This window comes from Stenella coeruleoalba (genome assembly GCF_951394435.1).
Source record: "Stenella coeruleoalba genome assembly, chromosome: 19".
Taxonomy (NCBI): Eukaryota; Metazoa; Chordata; class Mammalia; order Artiodactyla; family Delphinidae; genus Stenella; species Stenella coeruleoalba.
The window spans coordinates 20,120,044-20,146,920 of NC_137165.1; the positions used below are offsets into that span (position 1 = coordinate 20,120,044).

Consider the following 26,877-nt stretch of genomic DNA (forward strand, 5'->3'; position numbering starts at 1 on the left):
AGAATTTTCCTATTACTTCATTTTACCTTCATCGTAGAGGAACAGAAATTCCACTTTACTATTAGGAAAATGGAGTCAGACAGCAATAGCATCCAGAAACAGTAATTTTGTCTCTTATCCACCTATCTCTGCTTTCTATAGAGATCTTTATGTTCTTTCCTCCCAAGGCACCCACACTAATGACCTGTTTTTCTAAAGAAATAAGCAATTCAAGTATTTATTTTCACAGGTCTATAGCTCTCATTCTTTACCATGTTAAATCCATCTCCTTGGCTAATGTGTTTTTTTTCTTTTGCGGTATACGGGCCACTTCCGTTGCGGAGCACAGGCTCCAGACGCGCAGGCTCAGCGGCCATGGCTCACGGGCCCAGCCGCTCCGCAGCATGTGGGATCTTCCCGGACCGGGGCACAAACTCGTGTCCCCTGCATCGGCAGGCGGACTCTCAACCACTGCGCCACGAGGGAAGCCCGGCTAATGTAGTTTTAAACATCAGAATGAAATTGTATAATAAATGAGATATGGACAACTGAATAATACACTTAATTGTCTGCCCTATTTCCACTGATTAAACCAGGTCCTCGATAATGCTTTCTTAAACTTAAACTATCATAATCCCTCAGTAATACAGACCAGAAATGGACACATTTCTTTACCAAGCATTAAGATATACACCTCCCCACTTAATCAAGAAGTTTAGAAACCCAACCCTCCTCTTTCCTGGGAGAGTGGTAAAAGTATATGATCCTTTTTCCAAAAATACCATCTCTAAAATTAAAAAAAATATATATATATATATAGAGAGAGAGAGAGACAGTACACATAATGCTTAATAAACCACTACCTTATTAAAATATTTCTTCTAATTCTGAGTCCACCACTAAGCTAACTAACTGTAAGTCACTTCATTTCACATTATCTTTAACGATAATCAGAAGCCTTAGCACAGTTCATCTCTATGATTATAAGGTAAAATGAGATTTAGGATGCTTGTAAGATCTGCTCTTATTTCACTCTTTTCAGGTTCCTTAATTGTTTGCCTTCAAAAGCAAATCTGAAAAAGTATTTTTGTTTCATAACTAAGAGGCCTCAATGTGAAAATTTTTGTGGAGTGAAAATGTAGATTTTGTATATCTTAATGGAAGCAGCTACAATACTTCAGAAAAGGCCTGAAACTCTGACAGTTCATTGTGGCATGTTCTATAATTTTCTACAAGTACTAGGTAACATACTAAGTGAATAGTGAAGCTGTCACCTCCCTGGCTTTTACAATAAGGTGACCATATAATTTATTATTCAAACTGAGACGTTTCTGAGAGTGAAAAGGGGCACAATTATTAATTATGCCTGGTAAGAGGCATAAAATGGATTATGCCCAGACAACGTGGAATATATGGGTATCCTTATTTAATAGTAACTTCATCACCAAAGAATCTGGCTAACTTTAATATATGTCAATTGACAATGCATATTCAGACAGAGCTTCAATTCTTCTAAAAGTGATAAAGCAGAGTGAAAAATCAGATTTTAATCCTTGTGCTAACCAACTTATATGTTTCTGATTTTTAATAAAGTATTCAATTATGACCAGTTACTTTACAAACTAATTCTTACCTAGCCAACCTCAAAGTGCCTTACTTAAACATTTCCTAAATGATCTGAGGAAGAGGGGCAGAAGTATCTGGACGTACTTGTTGGGGTATTTGCGGCAGATATAACAATCGCCTCTTGGACCACATAATTTACTTTGGTTTGGATGAGATCAAGCAATGTGCTTACACAGCGCTCTGCAGATTGCTGCTAAGAGGAACATAATGAGAAGTCAGATGATCTATCCAATAACACAACCTCAACATAAAAAATATTTTTTTTGGAACATTCAGGTGTTATCAACTAAACTAGACTAAAAGATGAGGCACTTAATTTGACCACACTATACTAGAGGCTGGGTTATCTGATGGAGATATACAGAAGTTCTAGATATACTCCAAATTTTACTCATTACAAGAAACAGTTCAAGTGAAAAAAACCATCTTGGATAGCCAGGATGACAGAAATGAGAAGAAAGCATAAGTCAAGGTAGAAGGAAAGAATAAGAATGAAAGAATAAGCCAAGCGAAGAGGTCTTTATCTGCAGTTCATGAATGAGCACAGACAGAAGGCATCTTTAAACCTCTTGAAATGAAACTGCCAAATTTCATTTGTGCACACAAGCATATTTTCCTGGGAGGTTTACAGTTTTCTTTATATTTTCAAAGTTCTCTGTGACTCAAAAAACTGTAAGAAAAATTTGCCATCTTCTGGGCTATATAACTGCAAGTCTATGGCCTTAGATAAACTGCAACTTTCCACAGCCTATGGCTCATCTATAAAATAGAATTTAATCTATTAGTCTTTCATTAATGAAGGGAATATGGAAGAATACAAGTGACAAAACTAATGTATTGAAACAATAAGTCATAGTTTTTAAAAGAAGGTTCCAGAAGAGAGATCCTAACAACCAAGAACTGATTTATCATATATTACAATGTATTATGATGGGTCATTCCATTATATGCCTCCCGATAAGATGCAATAGGAAATTCACAGCAGCATCTAAGAGGTATTCTTGCCAAAAACACTGAATATGAATATTACCAAGCCTCTAGATTTAATTTTCTAAAGGGGATGAAGGAATGAGATAAACAACATCACTAAAATACTATCAGCCAAATCTAGACTCTGGAAAATTCTACAAGCCTAATGATCTAGTCCTTTCAACAAATGGCACCCAAATAAATAAATAAAGACTTAAGAGACGTATTAACCAAATGCAATGTATAGCTAGCTCTCATTTAGATTTTGATTTGAACAAGGCAACTGTAAGAAGACATTTAGACACAATTAGGGAAAACTGAACATGGACTAGGTATTTAATGAGATTAAGAGTTACTGTTTGTTGAGTACGGTAATGATATCATTACAATTTTTTTTTTAGAGGACCTTATCTATTAGATATACACATTGGACTACTCTAATAAGATCATATCTGAGATCTGCATTAAAATATAACAGTAACCCACTCCCTTGAAGGGGGAGGGAGAGGGAGAAGATCAAATGGGAACAGCAATGTGTTGATATTTGTTCAAGATGGATGGTGGGTATATAAGAGCTCATTAATCAATTTTACCTTAGTGTATACCTAAAAATTTCTGTAATAAAATCTCTTAAAGGTACAAGTTAAACCATTCCAAGCAATATAACGAAAACAAAATTGCATCTTGAGGTTATTTATATGAGGTCATATATATGATGATTCTGTTCTCTTTTATTATTGTAGTTTTCCCATTTTTGAATTCTATTTTATTCATTTTCAACTAGTTATTTCCTGTGCTGTTATTACAACAGCAAAACAGTTGGGAAATTTTAAATATAAAAGTTATGATAAATTATAAAGCATGTAAGGGTTAAATTATCAAATTACACAGTACAAATAAAGTACTCAGCATAAGGCTTGATAGAAAGCTAACATTTACTGAATCCTTAGTTTCATTATTATAATAAAGATAAAAAAAGGTCATCTCCCATGATGCATCAATATTCAAAAACAATTAAGTCTAGGATAGTAATTTTCAAGCAAATTGTCATCTCACCTATATTGCTTTTCATTAAATTTTAAAAACATCATTAAAGCAGTATGGCAGAGGAACAAAAGTAAATATCCAATCATTGTATATACAAAGTAAGTCCAGAAACAGAGAAAGGCATAGACATATAAAATCTAGTATATGATAAAGGCAACATTTCATAACAGTAAGGAAAGGATGAATTGTTCTTGTGTTTGATCCCCACACTCTTATCTTTAACCAAACCATTGCCATTAAAGTAGAAAATAAAAGTTGAATTTTATATAATTTTGAAGTGAAGCACAATTTTCTAGGTGGTCCACTAAAGATATCATTGGGAGAGGGACTTCCCTGGTGGCTCAGTGGTTAAGAATCCAGCTGCCAATGCAGGGGACACGGGTTCGAGCCCTGGTCCAGGAAGATACCACATGCCACAGAGCAACTAAGCCCGTGACCACAACTACTGAGCCTGTGCTCTAGAGCCTGCAAGCCAAAACTACTGAAGCCCGAGCACCTAAAGCCTATGCTCCGCAACAAGAGAAGTCACCGCAAGGAGAAGCCCGTGCACCGCGACGAAGAGTAGCCCCCACTCTCTGCAACTAGAGAAAGCCCACACACAGCAACGAAGATCCAATGCAGCCCAAAATAAATAAATAAATAAATTTATTATTTTTTAAAAAAGATACCATTGAGAGAAAATGGATAGAACTCACTACATAAGGAAATGCGAACTCCTATGCATCAAGAAGTCAAATGAAATCAAAAGGAAAATAATTGGGAAAATAACTGTTAATGAAATGAAGGGGTATTAAATGAATTAATACCTTTAATTATAAAACAACTTTAAAAAATCAATGTGGAAAAGATAACACATTGAAACAAGATACACATGCCATGAAAAAGCAATTCCAAATGGCTAAGCGTAATGAAAAAAATGTCACCTCAACTAGAGATCAAAGATTTAGCTACAAGGATCCTCCTTATAACCATTATTTGGAAAAAGAGCAGAAACAACTTTAAGTAAGGTCCATACAGGAAGGGAAAGGCTAAATAATTATGAAGCAATCATCCAGTATATCTACAAACCACTAAAAATGATGTAAAATATTATCAGTAACATGGGAAAATGTCCATGTATTATAAGCAAAAAAAGCAGACTACAAAAACATAAATAAATAGCATTTGTAGAATGATCTCATTTTTGTAAAAAGCACACCTGTTTATGGAGGACTATGTAAACAAAGACTTAAAATCATGTCCACATCATCTCTGGAAGGGTAGAACAGGGGTAGGAGAAAGCAGAGTGTTCTACTTTTAACTTGTCTTTTTTTTATGATTTTATGTAGTAAATACATATGCTTTTTGTTTGCATAAGACATAAGTCAGTACCTTATCTTGAGCTATAAAAATGAGAAATGGTAAACACCAAAGAACAGAAGAGTGGGAAGTGAGGAATACCTTAACTTAGTGACTTAATCTCTCTCAAACAAAACCAAACATATAAATAAATCTCACAAACAAAATCATTTTATTTGTAAGAAAAGGAGGGCAGGGGTTTATTTCCTCCTTAAAGAAACAGGTATACACTGTAATATATACAGCTTTAAATCTGTCAATCATACCTCAATAAAGCTGGAGGTGGGGTGGAGAGTAAAATCTATTTAAAAAAACAACCAAACAAAAAAGAACAGGCAAAAGTTACTGAAAAAACAGTACCATGAAATTGCTTTTTCAGTGTTATTTATTGACTCATGGCTTATGCTTAATCTTTAACCTAACCAACTTAATATGATAAAATTATACATTTTTTTCACCTCAGGGTACTTAAAGCAACAAGGAAACACCTGTACTTACAGTCATGCTAAAAAACAACTCCAACTCTTAACACCCAAATTTTACAATAGGCCCTGTTATCTTAGCTAAGCACTAAACTAAAATTCTTTTTTTCTCATCTGTCATATCTTTGAAACCAACTACACATTAAAAAAGGGTCAGGTGCCCTGAGAGAACAGCAGCAGCTCAGTCTGGAAGCTACAGAGAAAGGCTATTACAATTCCCTCGCTGGTTCTTGCCCTTGTCCCATGGATAGGTTAGGTAAAAACAGGCAATCACTGCCTCTCCTGCCCCAATAACTGTGTCTGGACTAGGCAACTCTTTCCAACTAATAACTTTCATCATTTAACCAGTTCTAAGAAAAGTTCTTAGGCAAATCCAGGTAACTGGAAATAAGAGAACACTATCTAAAAGGCAGGATTCTTGAAGGCTGATCTTAAGCTTCCAAAGGAAGTTCATTCCGCACACACTCATATTCCCACCAGGGCACCCTGAATCAAAGGAAGAAGTGAGAGCCACCAGAAGTTCATCTCTTCCAGAAGATGATGGATAACTTTTCCATTTAGTCACAATAGACAGTACTAACAGCTGCTAGGAATCTAGATGCTTTGAGAACACTTTCTAGTAATTCCAGGGATAGAAAAATCTCTTTAACTTTGGAATGAGACTCTTTGCAAGAGCACTGTCAGAGAGGTTAGTAAGACAATGACATTCTGGCAGTGAAAAGCACAAAATGACTCTTCTGCTACCAAAACAGCTCTGAAAATTGTCTGCATTAATACCATAAGCAGGTGGCTATTCCACAATGAGAAAAGAAAAAGAAAAAAGTTAAGTAGTGGTGGTAAGTTAAGAAGTGTGGGAGTAAAAAAAAAAAAACATGTAACACATCAAGATCCAATAAACAGATTTTCCCATTTCTCAAATGGAGGAACAGAAGTATATATTAAGTATGTGAAGCAACTGAGCTGGCAGAACCAGAAGTAGAAACCAGGATTAACTGACTTCTTGCTATAACAACTACTCTACTAAACGATTTATCAGTGGTAACTATATGAAGCAGCATTCAGTAAATAAAAACAAGGAAGGCCAATTAGGAATTTGGCTTTCACAGACACTTCTCTGACACAGCATCTGTTTCCTTCTGTTCCTGTGAAGCACTGGTCATACCGTACAAATTATTTTAGTAACTATCCTTGTGAAATCATATGGTCCAATCTGACTCAAAGTAGAACTGTAGGGACTTCCCTGGTGGTGCAGTGGTTAAGAATCCGCCTGCCAATGCAGGGGACAAGGGTTGGAGCCCTGGTCCAGGAAGATCCCACATACGGCGAAGCAAATAAGCCTGTGCACCACAACTACTGAGCCTGTGCTCTAGAGCCCACAAGCCACAACTACTGAGGCCCGTGCACCTAGAGCCCGTGCTCTGCCACAAGAGAAGCCACCGAAATGAGAAGCCCCCATGCACCTCAACGAAGAGTAGCCCCCACTCACCGCGACTAGAGAAAGCCCACGCGCGGCAATGAAGACCCAACGCAGCCAATAAATAAATAAATAATTAAATAAAATGTCAAAAGAAAAAAAAAGCAGAATTGCACATAGTCTAGTAGTAAGAACAAATATGGAGCTCTGAATCCACAATATCGTTGTGCACAGAAGCCATCATTAATTGCAACAAACTTCTGAATGAGGAAAAACAGAGGCTTGGTGACTGATAAAGCAGTGCATTGTAAGTTGTAGCCCTTAATACCTACTGGAAGGCTGCAACCAAGCTAGAACCAATCTGCCCTCTAAGACCACAGAGAAGCTCTTCAAGAGGACTTCCAAGTAAAGATCAACTCCCTGCCCTAAAGCAGAAACCTGCTAGTCAACAGTCCTGCCTATGTGCACAGAAGGCCTGACAACTTTTCTGTCATCTCATTTTTAACACAGATAGGCAGCAATTTACTGTAAGTATGGTATACACTTCAATTAAAAAATCATATATAGACATGCAACCATCACCATAAAATACTCCAGATAATTAAATTCAAACTGCAGAAACAAAACCAAAAACTGTAATTCACATCACAAGAGATTTAAGAAACTATTGCAACCACAAAAAAAGGAATGCTATGAAAAAGTACCCATAACAAGAAACAGCAATGAAGGGAGGCTGTATGGAAAGACGGCTGTGCAGAACACAAGAAAGCAACCACCCAGACTGGAGTAAGGACTGGAAGGACAGAGGACTGGAAGAGAGAAGGGTCTAGAACAAAAGAAAAGTTTTATTAATTTGATATTATGCTTGAAAAGCTGGAAGAAGATAGGAGTGCAATGAAGGCACAATGAAATTAAAAAAAAAAAGACAAAGGCCATTATAAACTACAGAAAAAACAAAAGCCTTTATAAGAAAGAAAACGCAATCATTTGATTGTGTAGGCTCTACATATTTACAGGCATAATACGCACAGCAAGCTTTGCAAGACTCTAGTTGATAGAACAAGAAATAAAGGTATATTATCTCAATTTACAAAGATAATATAGGAACAAAAACCTCATGATATAACTATACAGGGGATCTATACAGAACGGTAGAAGTAGAAGTGATGGAGTATATGAACCAAGTTGCCTCTCTCATAGCGGAAAGTTAATAGACAATGTCTACAATTGGTAAATCAATAAATAGTAGCATAAGGATATTAGCGATATGGAAGTAATCAAAATAACTAAAACTAGGAACAGAGTTAAACATGATTCCCTCGGGAAAGAGAGGGACCAGGGACAGCTGTTTTTCATTAAAAATTCTTTAATATTTTAACAATGTGCTTTATTATTTTGATAAACTTAAAAATGTAAGGAAAGAGGTGAAGAGAATACCCAGAATCCCACAACGTGATCACAACTACCACGGGACACTTGCCTCCACCTTGATGGCACACCGTCCAATGGCCCGCACGGCTCTGCACACAAAGTCGACATCCACCTCTGTGGCATATTCCTTCAGTTCTGCCAGAACCTGTTAAAAATCCATGAAGTGAATAATCATTAAGGATTCTCCAACAGCAATTTCATGGCCTAGGTTTTTCTGAAGGCCATATCTTAAGATCTAAGTTTTTAGATCTTAACTTGAATCTACTTTAAGTCTGACCTGAGCAATGTTGGCTTGGGATGCCAAACAAATCATGATGTCCAATTTCTCTAGTTTCACATAGATGGGATCATTGTACGTCACAAAGAAAACTTTGATCTGCTTCAAGATTTCAGGCCTGTGGTACACAGAAACACAAGATAAGGAAGGTGAGGCATACATTGATATATCCTTCTGAGTCTGCATTAATACCTAACCTGTGCTTCTCTGCTCTCCATTCACACACTCCACTCCAGGGAAAAAAACTCACAAACTTCCTCTACGTCCCTCTAACCAGATCCATCTGGCAGACTATTTTTAAGGAGTAAAGTATATATTGCCAAGAAGAACCACTGGAAGAACAACAACCTGATCTAAATTACAGCCTGAACCATATTAAGCAGACACTAGCTATCATACAACTAAGAGTTCCTTCAGAAAAGAAACTAAATTGTAGAGCAACACCAGGCATTCATTGTAGGAACACTCTAAAATCAACTGTTAGCCTCCTGACCCTGGGCAAGTTGCTCTACCATACAGTATTTTCATTTCCATACATTAAACAGAGTTTTAACACAGTCCTCTTTAATAATGATGTTATTAAGTTTAATTCAAAATTACAAACACTTTAATCACCAATTCATTTTTTCCCAACCTTTTCTGGACGATCAGGTTGATGTTCCTCAGGGCGACGTACTGCACCTCTGGCTCCCCAGACAGCAAAGTGACAAGTGGAGGGGCCAACTTCTTCAGCAGCATATTGTAGTAGTCAGAGTCCTTGGGTAACAACTCTAGAAATTTCATTAGGACTTTTACTGCTGAAAGCACCACTGCTGAGTTGGCGTGAGATAGCCAAGGAGTTACCCGCTCACAGATACTGAGGACAGAAAATGCAAATTAGTACCTTAAATTATAATTTCTTTGCTCAATCCAATCTATAAGGTAATGTTGTCAGAGGTTCCCATGGCCCAGGTATAAAGAAATTAGAAAATCAGTTAGAAAAGTCAAAACTCCATACATAGGTAAATTTGGGATCCAACACTGCGGATGCCTCAATCCCATTAAACTACAAACAGAGCAGGGATATCAGAAGACTTTAGGAAACCAGCAATAAGGGATGTTCAAACTGGAAGGGAACTAGCCAATACCCCAAACATCTGAAGCTCACACCATTTACCTTCCTATTTTATAGTCCTCTCTCTCTCCCCATATTATGTAAGGACTCCCTGCCTCACAGCCCATTTCTCCTCAGCCTATAGGAAGTCAAATTAAGCATTCTGAGAGTTATTTCATAGTGAGAGATATCAACCAACTGTGGCTGAAGTTTCACTGTAAGATGCAGAAGGAGATGAGGTGACAGGGAAAACCACCCAACCTCTTGCATTCAGCATAATAAGGGAATCTCGGGAAGGGTGTTTGTTTGTTTGTTTGTTTTTAACAACACACCACCACTGCAATACTCTCTCAACCTCATCCCCTTCTCCTAGTCCCTGCCACCTACACTTAAATGTCTCATAAAATATAGAATATTTAGTTATCCATTGAGGGTTCTTCAGAAATTAACCTAATTTTGATAGCTCTTAGGCAATGTGAGTGGCTAGCTGACTCAGTTAAGGACACAAGGTAAGTAAGCTGTGTTTTTCTCCCTTCCTCCTGTATCTACTTGGCTGACCCCCTGACCTCCTTTAGGTATTTATACAAATGCTACCTTCTCAGGGAGACCTTTCCTGACCACCCAGCATTTGTTAGATCTCCTCCTTACTTCATCTTTCTTGTTAGCACTTATCATCATCTGACCTATTATATGCTGTATTACGTATACATATTATATATACTTCTGCCCTATCCCTCAGAATAAGTGCTCCATAAGAGCTATGATTTTTGTCTGTCCACTGCTATATCCTCAGAGCCTAGAACAATGCCTGGCATACAGCACAGGCTCAATAAATATTTGCTGAGTGAATGAGTAAGTGTGAGATGTCAATGACCAAGAGAAAATAAAATTGTATGTAAAGTTCTTTCCAGAAGATATTTGTACTTTCAGTGATGGAAAGAAACTATCAGGGTGAGCTTTGGTTAAATCCAGAAGGAACAATTTCCCAGACAAGTGAAGAGCACTTACATTATAGTAGCTCGAGCTTTAGCCGGGCAAGGAAGGTTCCTATCTACCATAATTAAAATGAAGAGCCAGGGCTTCCCTGGTGGCGCAGTGGTTGAGAGTCCGCCTACCGATGCAGAGGACATGGGTTCGTGCCCCGGTCCGGGAAGATCCCACATGCCGCGGAGCAGCTGGGTCCGTGAGCCATGGTCGCTGAGCCTGCACGTCCGGAGCCTGTGCTCTGCAACGGGACCGCAACGGGAGAGGCCACAACAGTGAGAGGCCTGCGTACCGCAAAAAAAAAAAAAAAAAAACCAAACTCAAGGCCTGTATCTGATTCTAGTGTCTGAGTACTAATCACTCTGCCGCCTGCATTTATAGAAGTTCCAAGAGTTGTGAACATCAAATGGGGGAAAGGGAAAGGGAAAGAAAAATCGGAGCTGGGGAGAATAATATAATCAAAACATTATTTCCAGGCAGATTTATACAAGGAGAAAAATGTATTCTCCTACTTTATCTATTTCAGAGATAATCACATCCTAGCAGCACTTCAAAGAGGCAAGATTTACTATCCAGTTACAAAATCTGATTTATAAGCTACCCCTGTCTCATATGCAGCAATTCTGAGGACATAAATTTGACATTACTTTTTTTATTTTTATTTTTTGGCTGCGCCCTGCAGCTTGCGGGATCTTCTTCCCTGCAAGTGGAGTCTTAACCACTGGACCACCAGGGACGTCCCAGACCTCTTTTTTTTTTTTTTTAAGGAGCAAGCTGGAGTGGTGGGTATGATTAAAATAAAAATGATCCTGTAAAAAAAGAACTCTAAAAGGAAATCTAGATATACGTTGGGAGTGGAGTATCACAGACAGAAGCTACTTTAGGAGAAATCTCTCACACATTTCCCTGTTCCTTTGAATGACCTCTCTAATTTCACTCATTTTCATAGCCTCAGAACCCAAGAAAGATAGCACTTCCCAATATAGTGACTTCCTCCTATTAACTATATTTAGAAGACTTTCATTTCTAGCAATGACCTTCAAGGTCAAACACTCTGAACAAACACTTCAATTTTCCCGCTCAATTTACAATCCTTTTGGCTGCTGCCCCTGAAGACTTGAATAAATTGAACGCAGTAGAATGACTGACCAAAACTATTATAATGGAAAATAAAGGTGATTTGCATACTTTTATCCTCTTGAAAATCAGCAACAGTTCAGAATCTCACTTTCTTCTTTATGGAGTTGCCTCAAATAACACGTTAAAGCACAGGGCATTTATTCTAAGCATGTTTCAGTCATTATCATCTCCTTAAGAACAAAATGACTGGACTTCCCTGGTGGCGCAGTGGTTAAGAATCCGCCTGCCAATGCAGGGGACACGGGTTCGATCCCTGGTCCGGGAAAACCCCACATGCCGCGGAGCAACTAAGCCCATGCGCCACAACTACTGAGCATGTGCTCTAGAGCCCTCGAGCCACAACTATTGAGCCCGTGTGCTGCAACTACTGAAGCCCACGCACCGCAACTACTGAGCCCACATGCCACAACTGCTGAAGCCCCCGTGCCTAGAGCCCATGCTCCGCAACAAGAGAAGCCACCGCAGGCTTCCCTGGTGGCGCAGTGGTTGGGAGTCTGCCTGCTAATGCAGGGGATACGGGTTCGAGCCCTGGTCTGGGAGGATCCCACATGCCGCGGGGCAACTGGGCCCGTGAACCACAACTACTGAGCCTGCACCTCTGGAGCTTGTGCTCTGCAACAGGAGAGGCCACAATGGTGAGAGGCCCGCGCACCGCGATGAAGAGTGGCCCCCACTTGCCACAACTAGAGAAAGCCCTCGCACAGAAACAAAGACCCAACACAGCAAAAATAAATTAATTAATAAAAAAAAAGAGAAGCCACCGCAATGAGAAGCCCACGCACTGCAACAAAGAGTAGCCCCCGCTCGCCGCAACTAGAGAAAGCCTGCGTGCAGCAACGAAGACCTAACGCAGCCAATATAAATATATAAATAAAAATTTTAAAATGCATTGTTAAAAAAAAAAAAAGAATACAATGACTATACGGTACCAGTTAATTTTACAGTCATGCTTTAATCCAAGACACTGTCCAGACTGCCAACTAATAATATACTGACTACATATGACATTCTGCAATGTTCCGTTTTTTTCCCCCATCTTCTTTCCCAGAATGAGGAAGCTAAGTGAACACATCTACCTAGTGGAGTCAACACATACCGTTAACAGCAAGAGAGTCTGAATATCTGGTAACAAGTAAGATTTAAAAATTAGACTCAATAAAACTCATTACTTAGTTAAGGGGCTTACATAAGTAGCTTAAGATGTGTTTTGATGAAATGCGAATATTCACAAAGCTAAAACACTACAAATAAATATCTACAAATGGACAAAAGGCACTCCTAAGAAGCCAAGAGTTACTTGGCCCACCAGCCCTAAAATCACACAAAAGCATGCTGCAAAATGAACAAAACAAAAAATTTATTATTACACCATTATCTCCCTTTTCAGAGTAAGTAATCCCCTGCCAAATTAGAGCCTTGAGATCATTTTAAAAGCGACACTAAGAAATGAATAAGCCGTGATCTTTCGGTACACTACTGAATTACTATGTACAACAGATCCAGTTTTCAGGAAGCTGCCTACAAAAACTGCTTTAGGCATATCCTTGAACAATTATCTTTTAAAAGTAATCCTGAAATGATGTGTTAAGTAATACTGTAAATAGATTCACTTCATTTGTAGAAAAGCTGCCCTCACAATCACCCTAAAAAATAATGTCTGGATTTAAATAACGTATACAAGAGAATTAAATATCTTTGGGACTTCCCTGGTGACACAGTGGTTAAGAATCTGCCTGCCAATGCAGGGGACACGGGTTTGACCCCTGGTCCGGGAAGGTCCCACATGCCGCGGAGCACCTAAGCCTGTGTGACACAACTACTGAGCCTACGCGCTAGAGCCTGCGTGCCATAACTACTGAAACCCGTGAGACCAGAGCCCGTGCTCTGCAACAAGAGAAGCCAATGCAATGAGAAACCCGCACACCGCAAGGAAGAGTAGCCCCTGCTCACCGCAACTGGAGAAAGCCCGCAAACAGCAACGAAGACACAACACAGTGAAAAATAAATAAATAAAATTATAAAAAATAATAAAAACAGCTTTATTTAAAGAAAGAATTAAATACCTTTAAAAAATAAATTTGCCGTTGAAATATTAACCCTTCTAAAATCATTAATAACCAGCACCACGATCACTATACAATAAAGAAACCTTTGTTATTATTAAGGGCTTACTCTATACCAGGTTCACTATTAAGTGCTTTGCAAGCCCTCTTTTATTTTTCACAACGTTCCAATGATAGAGGCACTGTTTATAATCTCCATTTTGTAGACGAGGATACTGAGATGTTTAGGGAGACCACCAAGCTAAGAATGGCAGACCAGGATACAAATCCAAGTCTGGTTGGTTTCAGAGCCTGAGTTTTAACCCTCATGTGTTAGTACTGGAGTGAAAAAAAAAAAAGTTCACAGTTACAAAGCACTTTTCTGTTTTTGAGATACTTTCATAAAGAGTGAGTCAACTCTTTATAAAAGGAAGTGATTAAATGCAATTTGGTATGCTGGACTGAATCCTGGAATAGCAAAAGGATATTTGTGTTGAAACAGGTGAAATAAAGTCTGTACTTCAGTTTATAGTGATGTACCAACACCAATTTCTTAGTTTTGACAAAGGTACCATGGTTATATAAGATGTTAACATTAAGTAAAACCGTGTGAAGATAGGTATATGAGAACTGTCTGTATGGTCTTTGCAACTTTTCTCTAAATCTAAAAACCCGCCCCCAAAATGAGATTTAAAAAAAAAAACAAACCTAAGTTACTAACAACTGATAAAATGAAAACTGATGATTAAAATTCCTAAGGTGAGAATACACATAAAAAGATCTCCACAAAGTTTATCATAAAGGAAAACAAAAATTGTTTCCTTCCTCTGCAAGAATTTAAAAACCAAAAAGCACTGAGATGGGCACTTGCCCTTATAACAGAGCAGCCTCCAATGATTCCACTTACTCAACACTCTGATCCTGCAGAAATTACCAGCAACTCATTTTTTAGTACCAAATACAACATTACTCACTTGCAGCATCCAGACACAGACTGAGTGAACATGTTACCTCCTACATCATTCTTACCCAGTGCCTACCACATACTGACACTCTCACACATGCCTAAAATTCTACCAGCTCTGGTACTCCTTTATGGACGCTGGGCATGAAGAGCATCACGCATTTCTAATTTTGCTTCTGTATAATATTTTAATTTTATAACTCTTCTTCTATTTATTGATATATGTTTAGGGATAACAGAATTCATATAATTAAAGTACTAAATTAAATGAGGTCATTAAGAGATGATTTAACGTTGCCCACGAGGACAACAAACATATTCTGACAAAAATCCTTCTAAAATTTACAAAGTGATCTAGAGAGACTTCAGTTTTCCAGCATTTATCATCTCAGACTGACAGCAAACCACCACAAACCTTCTAAAGCCTAACTAGAAATTACAATAATCAGAAAGTACGTCACTTTAGATTTGTTTCTCAAGAATAGCTGTCATTTATTAAGCATTTACTATATGTCAGGCATTATTTAAGTTTTTAAAACAAATTAGTCCTTCATGTTGTTGTAGGGGGCTCCCTGTGCACTGCAGGATGTTTAAAGTATCCTTGAACTCTACCTACGAGATGCCAGTAGCAACCTTCCCATCAGTTGTGACAACCAAAAGTGTTTCCTGACAATGCCAACTGTCTCCCAGGAAGCAAAATCGCCCCCAGTTGAGAACCACTGTCACATAATCTCATGTGGCTTCTACATGCTGGCTAGCACATGGTTAAAATACATACTTTTTCTGAGAAAAAAAATGTTACTTTTCATAAAACAGCTTTCCAAAATAAGTTCATATTAAAAGAAGTTGGCAGTTTAACTAGAACCGTTGCTAAAGGCCATACAGGGCCAAGTTCTGAGAGCATGCTGCTTGTGCAGAAAAACCCTCAACAAACGAAAATATGTTTCTGGGGTTTTTTTGGTTTTGTTTTTTTAACTAATTCAGTAGTCTGTGCTTTGGCAGACAGGACAGAGCAATGGAAGAAGGGCATTCCCAGGGGCAGCTCTCACAGAGATGGTAGAACTCAGAAGGCTCAGAAGACAAGATCAAAGGGGCTAAGGCGCTGAGCCAAAGGATTTAGGAGACCTGAGCTCACAAACAAAAAGCAAAGTACATGTGGTGGGGCTGTCAAGAGAGTCTCTGGAGTGGCAGATTCTGGGGTAAACATTAACTGAAGTTGGAATACCTCAAAATGCCTCTAAGAGAGAAAAGGAAAACTGCAGTAAGGAGGGAAAATCCTAATGCATGGGCAAAAGCTAGAGAATTATCACTATCACCCAAAAGTGTATCTTTCTCGCAAATATCTATTTAGTGAGACAGAATTTTCAAAACTCTGATTATCTGTGAAGAAATCATAGGAGCTATTTTCCTCTCGTACCAAAGTGCTTCCTCATTCTGAATACGTTTACTTTCAAAATAATGGACTAATAAATCTGTGTCTGGAAATAAGTTTAGCTTTCATTCCCTCAGAAAGATTTTACCATATGAACCTGTATAGCTATCAAAGGGGTCAGAACCCTTTAAATTAATATTGTAGCAATAATGTTAACCTTTGCCTAATGTCTACTTCATAACCATGGCAGCAGCAGCCATCACTTCATGAACTCTCATAAGCCAGGCACTTTCACAGATGCTTTATATGCAAGAGCTCAATTAATACTCCTAACGACTCTCTAAGTTGGTACCTCTCACTCTACAGAAGAGGAAACAGACTCAGGGAGGTTAACCTAGGACTTAACAGTGAGAATTTTTTTTACTTCAAACTATCTTTTCTCTTTCAAATAGTATTTCACGGAGAGTCAGTTTTAACTAAAGTTAACATATACACACTACTATATATAAGACAGATAACCCACAAGGACCTACTGTATAGCACAGAGAACTATACTCAATATTTTATAATAGCCTATAAGGAAAAAGACTTTAAAAAAATTTTTAATAAAACATAAAAATATTGGGCTTCCCTGGTGGCGTAGTGGTTGAGAGTCTGCTTGCCGATGCAGGGGACACGGGTCCGTGCCCTGGTCCGGGAAGATCCCACATGCCGCGGTGCGGCTGGGCCCGTGAGCCATGGCCGCTGAACCTGCGCGTCTGGAGCCTGTGCTCCGCAACGGGAGAGGCCACAGCGATGAGAGGCCCGCGTACCGCAAAAAAAACAACAACAACAAAAAAATCAGGAATTGGAAAGATGTGTCCCACTCCACAAATATTAAGCAGGGAGAAAAGAGGGCTGGATATCTGGGGCCTACAGCCAAGAAAGCAAAGGAGAATCTAGAAGCTGGTTTGTGCCCAACATAAGTTCCTTGCGCGAAGCAGCAGAGAGGGTCCTCTGAAATCCTGATTAACATACATTCTCCTTTCCTAGCAAGTGCCTCCAAACACAGTACAAGTAGAACACTTACCAAGAAGGAACACCCCTTAAATTGCCCTATATTAAAAAATTTCTTTAAACATTATAAACCTATGCACATGCTAACTTCCAAAAAATGTAAACTAAATTCTTTCCAATGATATCATCCATCTATGAATCACCAGACAGAAAGAATGTAATGTTACAATGATCCTGTACATTGTAGCTAAACACAGAAAAAGAACAAAAATTCCATGAGGAGGAAGAAAGCATGTTTATTTTCCAAAACAATTTAAAGAAGCTAATTTTAGAAATGCTGTCTGATTTTTGCTTTTAATGTAGACTAAATTCCAGGCAGAGGAAAAGGAAGTAAACAAAACAAAAAACAAAAATCCTAATAAGAACAACCTTATTACTGCGTTCATCAAATCTAATGATAGGAGAATTCTGACTGGATATCCAATAATATTAAGGACTTTCTTTAATGATCAGCTGATTAAATGAGTTTTTCATTCTTAAGATGTTTGGGATTTGCTTTAAAATCATCCAGTAGGAGAGGAGGTGGGGGTCAGGAAAGCAGGTATGGAGAGTTAAATTAAACAAAACTGGCCATAGGTTGGTAACTACTGAAACTACAAGGTAGATATTTAGGAATTTATTATACTATTCCCTCAACCTGAATATGTTTGAAAATTTCCACAATAACAAAAAAGTTAATCAACTATTGTAAGACCTATTCAATAAAACAAAATTAAAAGGCAGCTCCTGTAGTTTCCACTACGTCTGAACCATAAGCATAATTTCTACAAAGATAAAATAGGTAAAACCCCAGGTTACTGACACTACAATGATATGCCCAACCTTTGTCAGCCTTGGAAGATAAAACAGTGAGGTTTCACCTGGCTTTCTTCTCCCACCTGGCAAGGATGCACTAAGCCCAGCTGACAGAAGGCTCACCATATGGTCTGAACTGGAAGACAAACTCTGGCATACAGAATGCTTAAATCATGAATATTCCTACTCAATGGCCAATACTTCTCTAGAGGCCCTCTTTTGGAACAGAGGTTGCTTATTTGCAATGCAGACACTAACCGTATCAAGAGACACTTCTGAAAAGGTTTTCTGAGGTAGAAGAGACTGTTCTCGAGTCCCTGGGAAAAAGTTACCTTCACAAAGCTGTTGACAGCCATGATGGCCATGTCCTGCTGACTCTTGGCATAGTTCATCAAGTAGAGATACATGAGCTTCTTTAGTTCCAGGTTGTCAGTCTGCATACAATTCACTACATCTGGAAAGAGACAGCTGAGAAAAGAGGAAGGGAAAGCGAACAGATGTTGGTGCCAGGCTGTTGGACAGAACACAAAGAAACAGCCTTAATTTAAAAAGTGATTCGATGTGAGCACAAATGTCCACTAGTGATAATACTTACCACAGAAATGAATTACTAAAGAATTTATAATAATGGTCCCAAGAAGATGTCTAAAAATAGATTTTTAAAAAACATTTTACTATGAAAAGTTTCAGATTAGAGACAGCAGTTTAATGAACCCATGTATCCATCACCCAGCTGCAAACAAATACTGATACATACCCGATCTTGTTTCATACACAACCTCAACCGACTCGCCTTCTCCCAGTCCCTAACCCATCTAGTTGCTCTAAACAATTTCTAAACAAATCCTGCACATACATTTCATATATAATATTTTAGTGTATATCTTTACAAACTTTTTTAAAAAATCACTATGTCACACAAAAAAATTAACCATAATTTTTCATATCAATTCTTTGCAGTTCAAAGCACTACAGTTGTTATGCTTTTTAATGCACATATTCTTCCATCCCTGACCAGTGGGAACTTATTTGATTAGTTTCCTTATTAAAACAGTTCTCAGATAATTAGGACCTTTGTTCAAAATTTTAACCATTTTCAGAAAATGAAACAGTTCTAAACGTGTGTGCCATGTACACATTTAGATTCTATTGTATATATACACCCATGAAGGAAGTGACCAGTAACAGGTATTGGGACTCAGACCCTAGGTTAGAATCCTGGCTACATTACCACTAGCTGTATGACTTTGGGATTATTCTTTAGCCTCACCAAGTATACACTGCTTGATCTCTAACATGGAATAACTTCTAATTCAGAATAACCTCTAGTTCAGAAGACATGAGGACTATAAAAAACATTGTAAGTAAAAGCATCTGTCCCTGTGCCTGACACAGAATGCACTTAAATTTAAACTTCCCTTTTCTTAATGACATTAGGTAGGTCATCATTAGCCTTAGGACCTTCTCAGATGTTTGAGTTACTACACCTCACATCCACCACTAGATGCTGCAATTTACTTGGCATTCTTGCACTCATCCATTTCTTATCAGCAGCATTTGACCCAACTAATAAAAGGAAAATCAATGCATTTCATATTAACATAAATATTTTAAAGGAAAAATCTACCTATTTTACTTATTTTTTTAAATTAAGATGACATTGTTTTAATTTTTGCCAATCTCTTTAATGTCTACTTTAAACAAAAACAGCTGGATTCTCACACATGCTCCTGCATTCAACCTGTTGTAGAATGTTGTTTAGCTGAAGTGTAAGAAGAAAATCCATTTGCATACACGTATATAAATTGGAAAATGGAAGAGTATTTTAATAGCTTTTTCATATAACTGGATGTTCTCCTTTGATACATTAAAGCTAGACAAATGGTTGTTTTTCTTTTTGTTTTTAGTCCACAAATGGTAGTTTCTTAAAAGTTAGGTACAATATGGAATCTGAAACCATATCAATAAACTTTCTGTACTTGGTTGCATTAAAATCCATTAATTTATCATTTATTTTGAATGGATATTTTACCCATGCATAATTTTGTGATGTATGCACTGGTCATTTGGAAAATACTGGTTCAATGAGTTATGCAGATCTTCTCTATGGTGGCATATTTCATTATACAGCAGCAAATAATCACAGTCATTAATTTCACCACCAATCTCATCAGAAAAATCTCTAAGTATTGGGAAGCTATCAAGCTCACGATGGGAGATACAAGTTTTCCAACACTCTAATTTTTACTTTAAAGTCGAAATTTATCTACTGTCAAATTTTTTCCCTTGAAGTGACAGGTACACTTTGCTCATTTTTTATAAAATGTCTCCCAAATACTGAAGTCTGATTAACTATAGTTCTGTCTGTCAATCTTTCTTTCACAAAGAAATGGTGTTCCCAAGTCAAACAATTGTGCAAGGGCTTTTTTTCAAGTCAACCGTCACACTTTCCTATGCAGTAGAAGTACTTTATGCCTAATTCCTATTTCATCACACAGAATATTAAAAAGACCTGAACTCAAGGTTCAAGGTTTACTGAAATAAATTTTTAGTGCTTCATGCAGGACAGTCCTAAGTGAAACTGCTTAAGAAAAAAAAAAAAAAAAAGGCAGTAAAACCCATAGAGTAAGAGTCTAAAATGAGCAAAGCAGAAGAGATTACCCTTACCTAACATCTTTCCCCACAGTCATAGCAGCAATCACTTTCTTCACAGCCTCCTTCCTCTTTTCTTTCTTTTCACTGTTGAGTTCAGCCTTTAATTCAAAGACTTCTCCTAAAAGACAACAAACGGGTGAGGTCCCAGGATCAGAGAACTAGAGCAGAACACTGTACTATACAGCAAGTAACACAACTGATGACCAGTGGCAGGGCTGCAACTGAAATAAGATTATTTAAAAATTATAGGATAGGTACAGTTCAAATCCCTAGAATATTAACCAACCCACTGATAAGGATGCTATTTTGGGGTTATCGCCAGAGAGGAAGGTGTAAGCCAGATCTCAGGAAGCACAGAAGTGGGAAAAAGGAAAGATATCTCATGATATCTTACTACGATGGGGAGAGAACGGCATCTGAGGGATGATCTCCCGTCAGAATTTCAAAGTCCTGGGAAAAAAATAAATGCAGGCAGCAAACAGGTTCACAAATCAATGTTTTCAAACCAGAAGAGACTCCTCATTCACCTACTCTCAACTCCACAAACAACTGAGGCTCAAAGGTCACTAAGTGAGCGAGTGACAGAGCTGGCCTTAGAACTGTTTCTCCCGACTCTCTAATCCAGTGTTTGTCAACGTTGGCTACACACTATTACCCGGGAAGTATCTAGAAATGCCAATGCTCAGGCTCCACTCTGGACCAAATAAATCAGAATGTCAAGGAGTAGAACTCCTGCGTTCATATTTTTTAAAGTTTCCTCAAGTGATTCTAATGTATAATCAGGGTTGAGAATCACTGCTCTAATTAATACTTTAAGATGATAATGGGCTTTAAGGCCCTATCCTGTTCAATCAATCTAAGAACAGAAATAATAATCCTGAAGCTTCAAGAATGGTACAAACCAGAGTCATTTCTAAAGGTATAATCTTAAATGACTGACTGCTCAGGCGCTGCACCGTGAAATGCCAGGACTGTCACCACTATTTTAAGGCCCAGGCTCACCTATCTTCAGAAAGCTGGAGCTGAAATAAGAAAAAAGGTTAACCACCCTCAACTGGTTTTAAAAGAAAGAAGAAAATATACTATAAGACCACGAAAAAGAAGTTGACTATTGTCAAGTCAACTTTCAATCCACAGAATTGCCTCATTTTCTTCCACCTTTATGACTGTTCTTGATGTTCACTTTAACCTCGTTCACCAGTACAGAAATAGTGGGGGCAGCAAACTAGGTGATCTGCTGAAGCCTCTAAATGGGAAGGATGAACTGGCAAGAAGCACAGAAGTTGAGCACTAAAAAAGCCTGTTACATCAAAATCCATCGCTAACAAAGCAAACAAACTGTTACAAAAATCACCCTTTTATTTGACAGCTGCAAAAATAGCACAGACAGAAAAGCTGGGCCCTTTAAAGAGTCACTCTCCTCTTCTCCAAGTCCTCTGCTGCCAAATCCAGCTCTTAGGGTTCCCATCATTTACTTCTGAAAACAGTAAAGGACAAGCAGCACGGTTTCAGAAAATCTGAATTGTGAATAGCAGCAGGAGCTGAAGAATCAAAACAGGATATAACTGAAATTATTCCAACTCCAACAGCATAAACGTAAAGAATATGCGCCAGTGGCAGTTCTGGTGGGTGTTACAGGAAGTAAAAGGAACACAGTCTATCCATTTTTTAAAATGTGGTATTTACCCAGCCATGATTCATCTGTAAGTCTCAAACCTTTATAAAAATCCCTGAATTAAAAAAAGGTTACCAGGACCCATTATAAGTGAAGGTTTGAAAAATCAGGTGAGTTTTAAAATTACATCTTTTTGTGTTATTATAGAAACATCCTGGTCATCAAAGCACACAAAATGTTAACAGAAGAAATAAATACATTTCAGAATGATAAGAGAGTAAGAAAAAAAGCTGAAAATGAATGACAAGGGGCTAAATGCTTTTGTACACTATAAGCAGTAAAAACAGCAAGAAGTTGGGTGGAGCCAAGGAGGAGCACGGAGGCAAGGTATCTCACACATACTGCAGCTTTATTAAATTCTTATCTTCCCCCCTCCTTTTCCCCTGAATCAAATCTACCAAGCATTGCTAGCAGCTAGCAACAGTTCTCAATCTCGGCTACACATCAGAAAATTCTGGGGAGCTTTTAAAAAAACCCCACGTCTAGGCCATATCCCACACCAAAGAAATCAGGATATCTGCAGGGGTAGGACTGGACATCACCTATTGTCTTTTACTTCACTGGGCAATTCCAATGTGCAGGCAAGGCTGAAAGCCATGGACTAGTAGCTAATGTAATTAAGCAACTCTCTATGGTGTTTTCTGTATTATAATAGAAGTTTACCCTTAAATAACTCCAAACGACAGAAATATGCTTGTGCTTTCTAGAAAATTTTCTGGTGCTCCAGGCCACTATGTGTGCCCTCCCATTTTCTTTTTCTTTTGAAATCATTTTAATCTTAAAGAAAAGTTGCAAAATTCCCCATCTGCTAACATTATGCCACATTTGCTTTATCATACTTTTTATATATTTATACATTTTTTTCTGATTCATTGAAGAAGTAAACTGTAGACATCATGTCTCTTTAGCTCTAAATATGTCAGTGTATAACTTCCGAGAACAAGGAATTATGTTACATAGCTATAATACAATGATGAAAATCAGGAAGTTTAACAGTGATATACTGTCATTATCTAATCTATAAACCTTATTCAAAGATCTTGATAAAGTCTTTTATAGTAATTTTACCCCCATCCTCCTTGGGCCAGGATCCAATGCAGGATCAGGCACTACACTTACTGTCATGTCTCTTTAGTCTCCTTTAATCTGAAACAGCTGGTCAGCCTTTGTCTTTCATGATAATGACATTTTTAAAAAGTACAGGCCAGTCATTTTATAGAACACCCTCAGCTGTCATGGGTGTTCCCTCATGATTACACTGAGATTACGCCTTTTGGCAGCCATAATTCAGAAATGATGGTATGAAATCATCATCTGTGGAAGGATAAGAAAATATCAAATTTCCATGCATAATCATTTTTTGTTAAAAATTTTAAAAATCATATGTATTAATACATGCATAGAAAAGACTGAGGATACATACCGAGTTCCCATCAGGAACAGGAATAGGGAGGGAGGGAACTTTCATTTTTACTTTTTATTGCTGTATTGCTTTAGTAGTACTCCTTGTAATAAAATGTTTATTTCCAAGTAAAAACTTGAAAGAATCTGGTGCAACCACTATGGAAAACAGTATGGAGGTTCCTTAAAAAACTAGAGTTACCATATGATCCAACAAACCCACTCTTGGGTATATATCCAGAGAAAATTCTAATTCGAAAAGATACATGCACCCCAACGTTCACGGCAGCACTATTTACAATAGTCAAGACATGGAAGCAACCTAAGTGTCCATCCATCCACAGATGAATGGATAAAGAAGATATGGTTTATATATACTATGGAGTATTATTCAGCCATAAAAAAGAACGAAATACTGCCATTTTCAGGAACATGGATGGACCCAGAGATTACCATACTAAGTGAAGTAAGTCAGACAAAGAAAGACAAATATATGGTATCACTTATACGTGGAATCTAAAAAAAGATACAAATGGACTTATTTACAAAACAGAAACACTCACAGACACAGAAAATAAACTTATGGTTACCAAACAGGAGGGGAGGAAGGGATAAATCAGGACCTTGGGATTAGCAGATACAAACTAGTATGTATTAAATAAACGACAAGGTCCTACTGTATAGCACAGGGAACTATATTCAATATCTTGTAATAACCTATAATGGGAAAGAATCTGAAAAAGAATACATATATGTATACATACACACACACACACACCCCTGAATCACTCTGCTGTGCACCAGAAAGGAACACAACACCAATTACACTAGATTTTTTTAAAAAAGAGAAAATAAATGTGCTTCTTCCTTTTACCCTCCTCAGATCTATCAATCTTCAATGGATCAATCTTGGATCTCTTCCTTTCACTAAAACCTTCAAGTCAAAATGATGTGCACCACAGCCGTATCTTTAAAAACCCATTCTTTAATAATTTACTCAATACACTTTTCTGTAGGATATCCCCAGTGAGATGGTCCAAGACATACATGTCTGAAGAGGTCAGGAGCATTCTACTTGGAACAATCTTACACCACAACTTTTGAAGAATCTTCAAAAAAGGCTGTGATCAGGTTCTCATACTTACCTTTTTTATTGGTTGTGAAGTACTTGGAGTCAGTCATGGTTGTGGATCTTTAATGTGCACCTACAGCAAGAGAAGAGAATTCCTTTAACCAAGTTATTTATGTCCAGCAAGGCATTCAACTAATTTTAAGATCATTTATATACAAGAAGTTCTGCATTCAGAAAGTATCTTCATCCTTACCACCATCACTCGTGATCCAAAGGGATGCAAGGATAATTAAGAATGTAATCCTTGCCTCAAAAGCTAATTGGGGCTTCCCTGGTGGCACAGTGGTTGAGAGTCCACCTGCCGATGCAGGGGACACGGGTTCATACCCCGGTCCGGGAGGATCCCACATGCCCCGGAGCGGCTGGGCCCGTGAGCCATGGCCGCTGAGCCTGTGCGTCCGGAGCCTGTGCTCCGCAACGGGAGAGGCCACAACAGTGAGGGGCACGCATACCACAAAAAAAAAAAAGAAAAACAAAAAAAGCTAATTGGAACAAAATCCAAAGGCCTAATGGCATAGAGTGATAATCTGAACCTATCATAGTTTTATGATTTTATCCACAACTATCTCCTTAGAGCCTCCAAGACCTAAAGCTACATCTTTTTACAAATACGTCTTCAGTTAGTCACTCCAATATTTAAAATAAGGAAAAGTTTGTTTCAAAAGATCTCCCCATTACTTTCCGTTAAAGCAAATCTGATTTACTTCCCTGCCTCAAGATGGAGTCACTCTAAGACACATATTCTGAAACAGAGTAAAACTGAAAGAGAAAAAAATTTTATCAACCTCTTCACCATTACATGCAACTGTCAATAAAAGGAATTTCTTTCAGAAAAAAGAGAAAAGCCTAGATTAGTAGGACAATACTCTTTCATGACAAACACCTAGAGAGGCAAACATCTAGAGAGGTGTTATGCATGGATTTTTTTTTTTAAATTATGGTTTTCATATTTCCAACAACCTACAATTCCCCCAAGTATTCCCCAAAATAAAAAATATCAGTTTACAGTTAAAAACAATGCAAAAAACTGAGATATTTGTTCAGTCACACTGAGTGCTAAAGAGGATCAGAACTGGTGTTAAAACTTAAAAGAACATGGATCCCAGCTTCAATTTAAGTTTTCTGTTCCAATTTCCAGAATTAATCCAGTTGACATAAGGCTCCACTGGTAAAACGAAAACAGCATGGACTGATCACATTTCTCCCCAAATATGAGACAATGTTTTCTGATTTGAGAAACCCTAAGATTTTGTCCAATGTACTTGACTTCTTTAAATACATTAAAACTTTCTTTTAATAATATTCCTGCTGCACTCAAAAATGAGTATCTTCTGGGATTTCCCTGGTGGCACAGTGGTTAAGACTCTGCGCTCCCAAAGCAGGTGGCCCAGGTTCGATCCCTGGTACGACCAAATCCCACATGCGTGCCGCAACTAAGAGTTCGCATGACACAACTAAGGAGCCAGCGAGCCTCAACTAAGGAGCCCGCCTGCCACAACTAAGGCCCGACACAACCAAATAAATAAATTTTTAAAAAAATGATTATCTTCTTACTGACCACCATCATTAATAATACTTATCACCAAATTTTGGACAGATGCCCTGGCACCTACTCATTATTTTCTGGTCAAAACAACATGAGTGATAATATATTTGGCAAACTTGAGCGATAATACCTCCACAAACAATGGTAATTATGGACCTGAGAAAAAAGACCTAAGCACTCAACAAATCAATGCAATTAAGGAAAAAAGCCAGAAAATCATAAAATAATGCAAAAAGGTTGGCTCAAATTTGTTCTCTAAAATGTACTACTTGGACTATTTAAGGGAAATTAGACTCATCTGTTATCTTTCCAAGGAGCTACTTAATGTTTATAGTACTGATCCTTATACAATAGTGCTTTTAGGTTGTACAAGAATTTCACTGAATTTACCTTGTTAAAAGAAGTGAGCTAGAACGCACACAAATCATTACAGAATACAGAAATTTCTGATTTGACACT

The 26,877-nt window shown here is 37.9% G+C and overlaps 1 protein-coding gene across 1 annotated transcript in view; it reads right to left on the reverse strand.

The window, feature by feature from the left end:
- Positions 1 to 26,877, reverse strand: part of LOC307178192 (uncharacterized protein) — a 212,164-nt gene that overhangs the window by 39,451 nt on the left and 145,836 nt on the right. Inside the window, 8 exon segments of the mRNA XM_079906040.1 lie at positions 1,690 to 1,714; positions 1,717 to 1,795; positions 8,336 to 8,431; positions 8,564 to 8,681; positions 9,198 to 9,419; positions 10,665 to 10,924; positions 18,342 to 18,477; positions 20,677 to 20,782. Of these exon segments, the coding sequence (XP_079762166.1) occupies positions 1,690 to 1,714; positions 1,717 to 1,795; positions 8,336 to 8,431; positions 8,564 to 8,681; positions 9,198 to 9,419; positions 10,665 to 10,924; positions 18,342 to 18,477; positions 20,677 to 20,782 (1,042 nt within the window).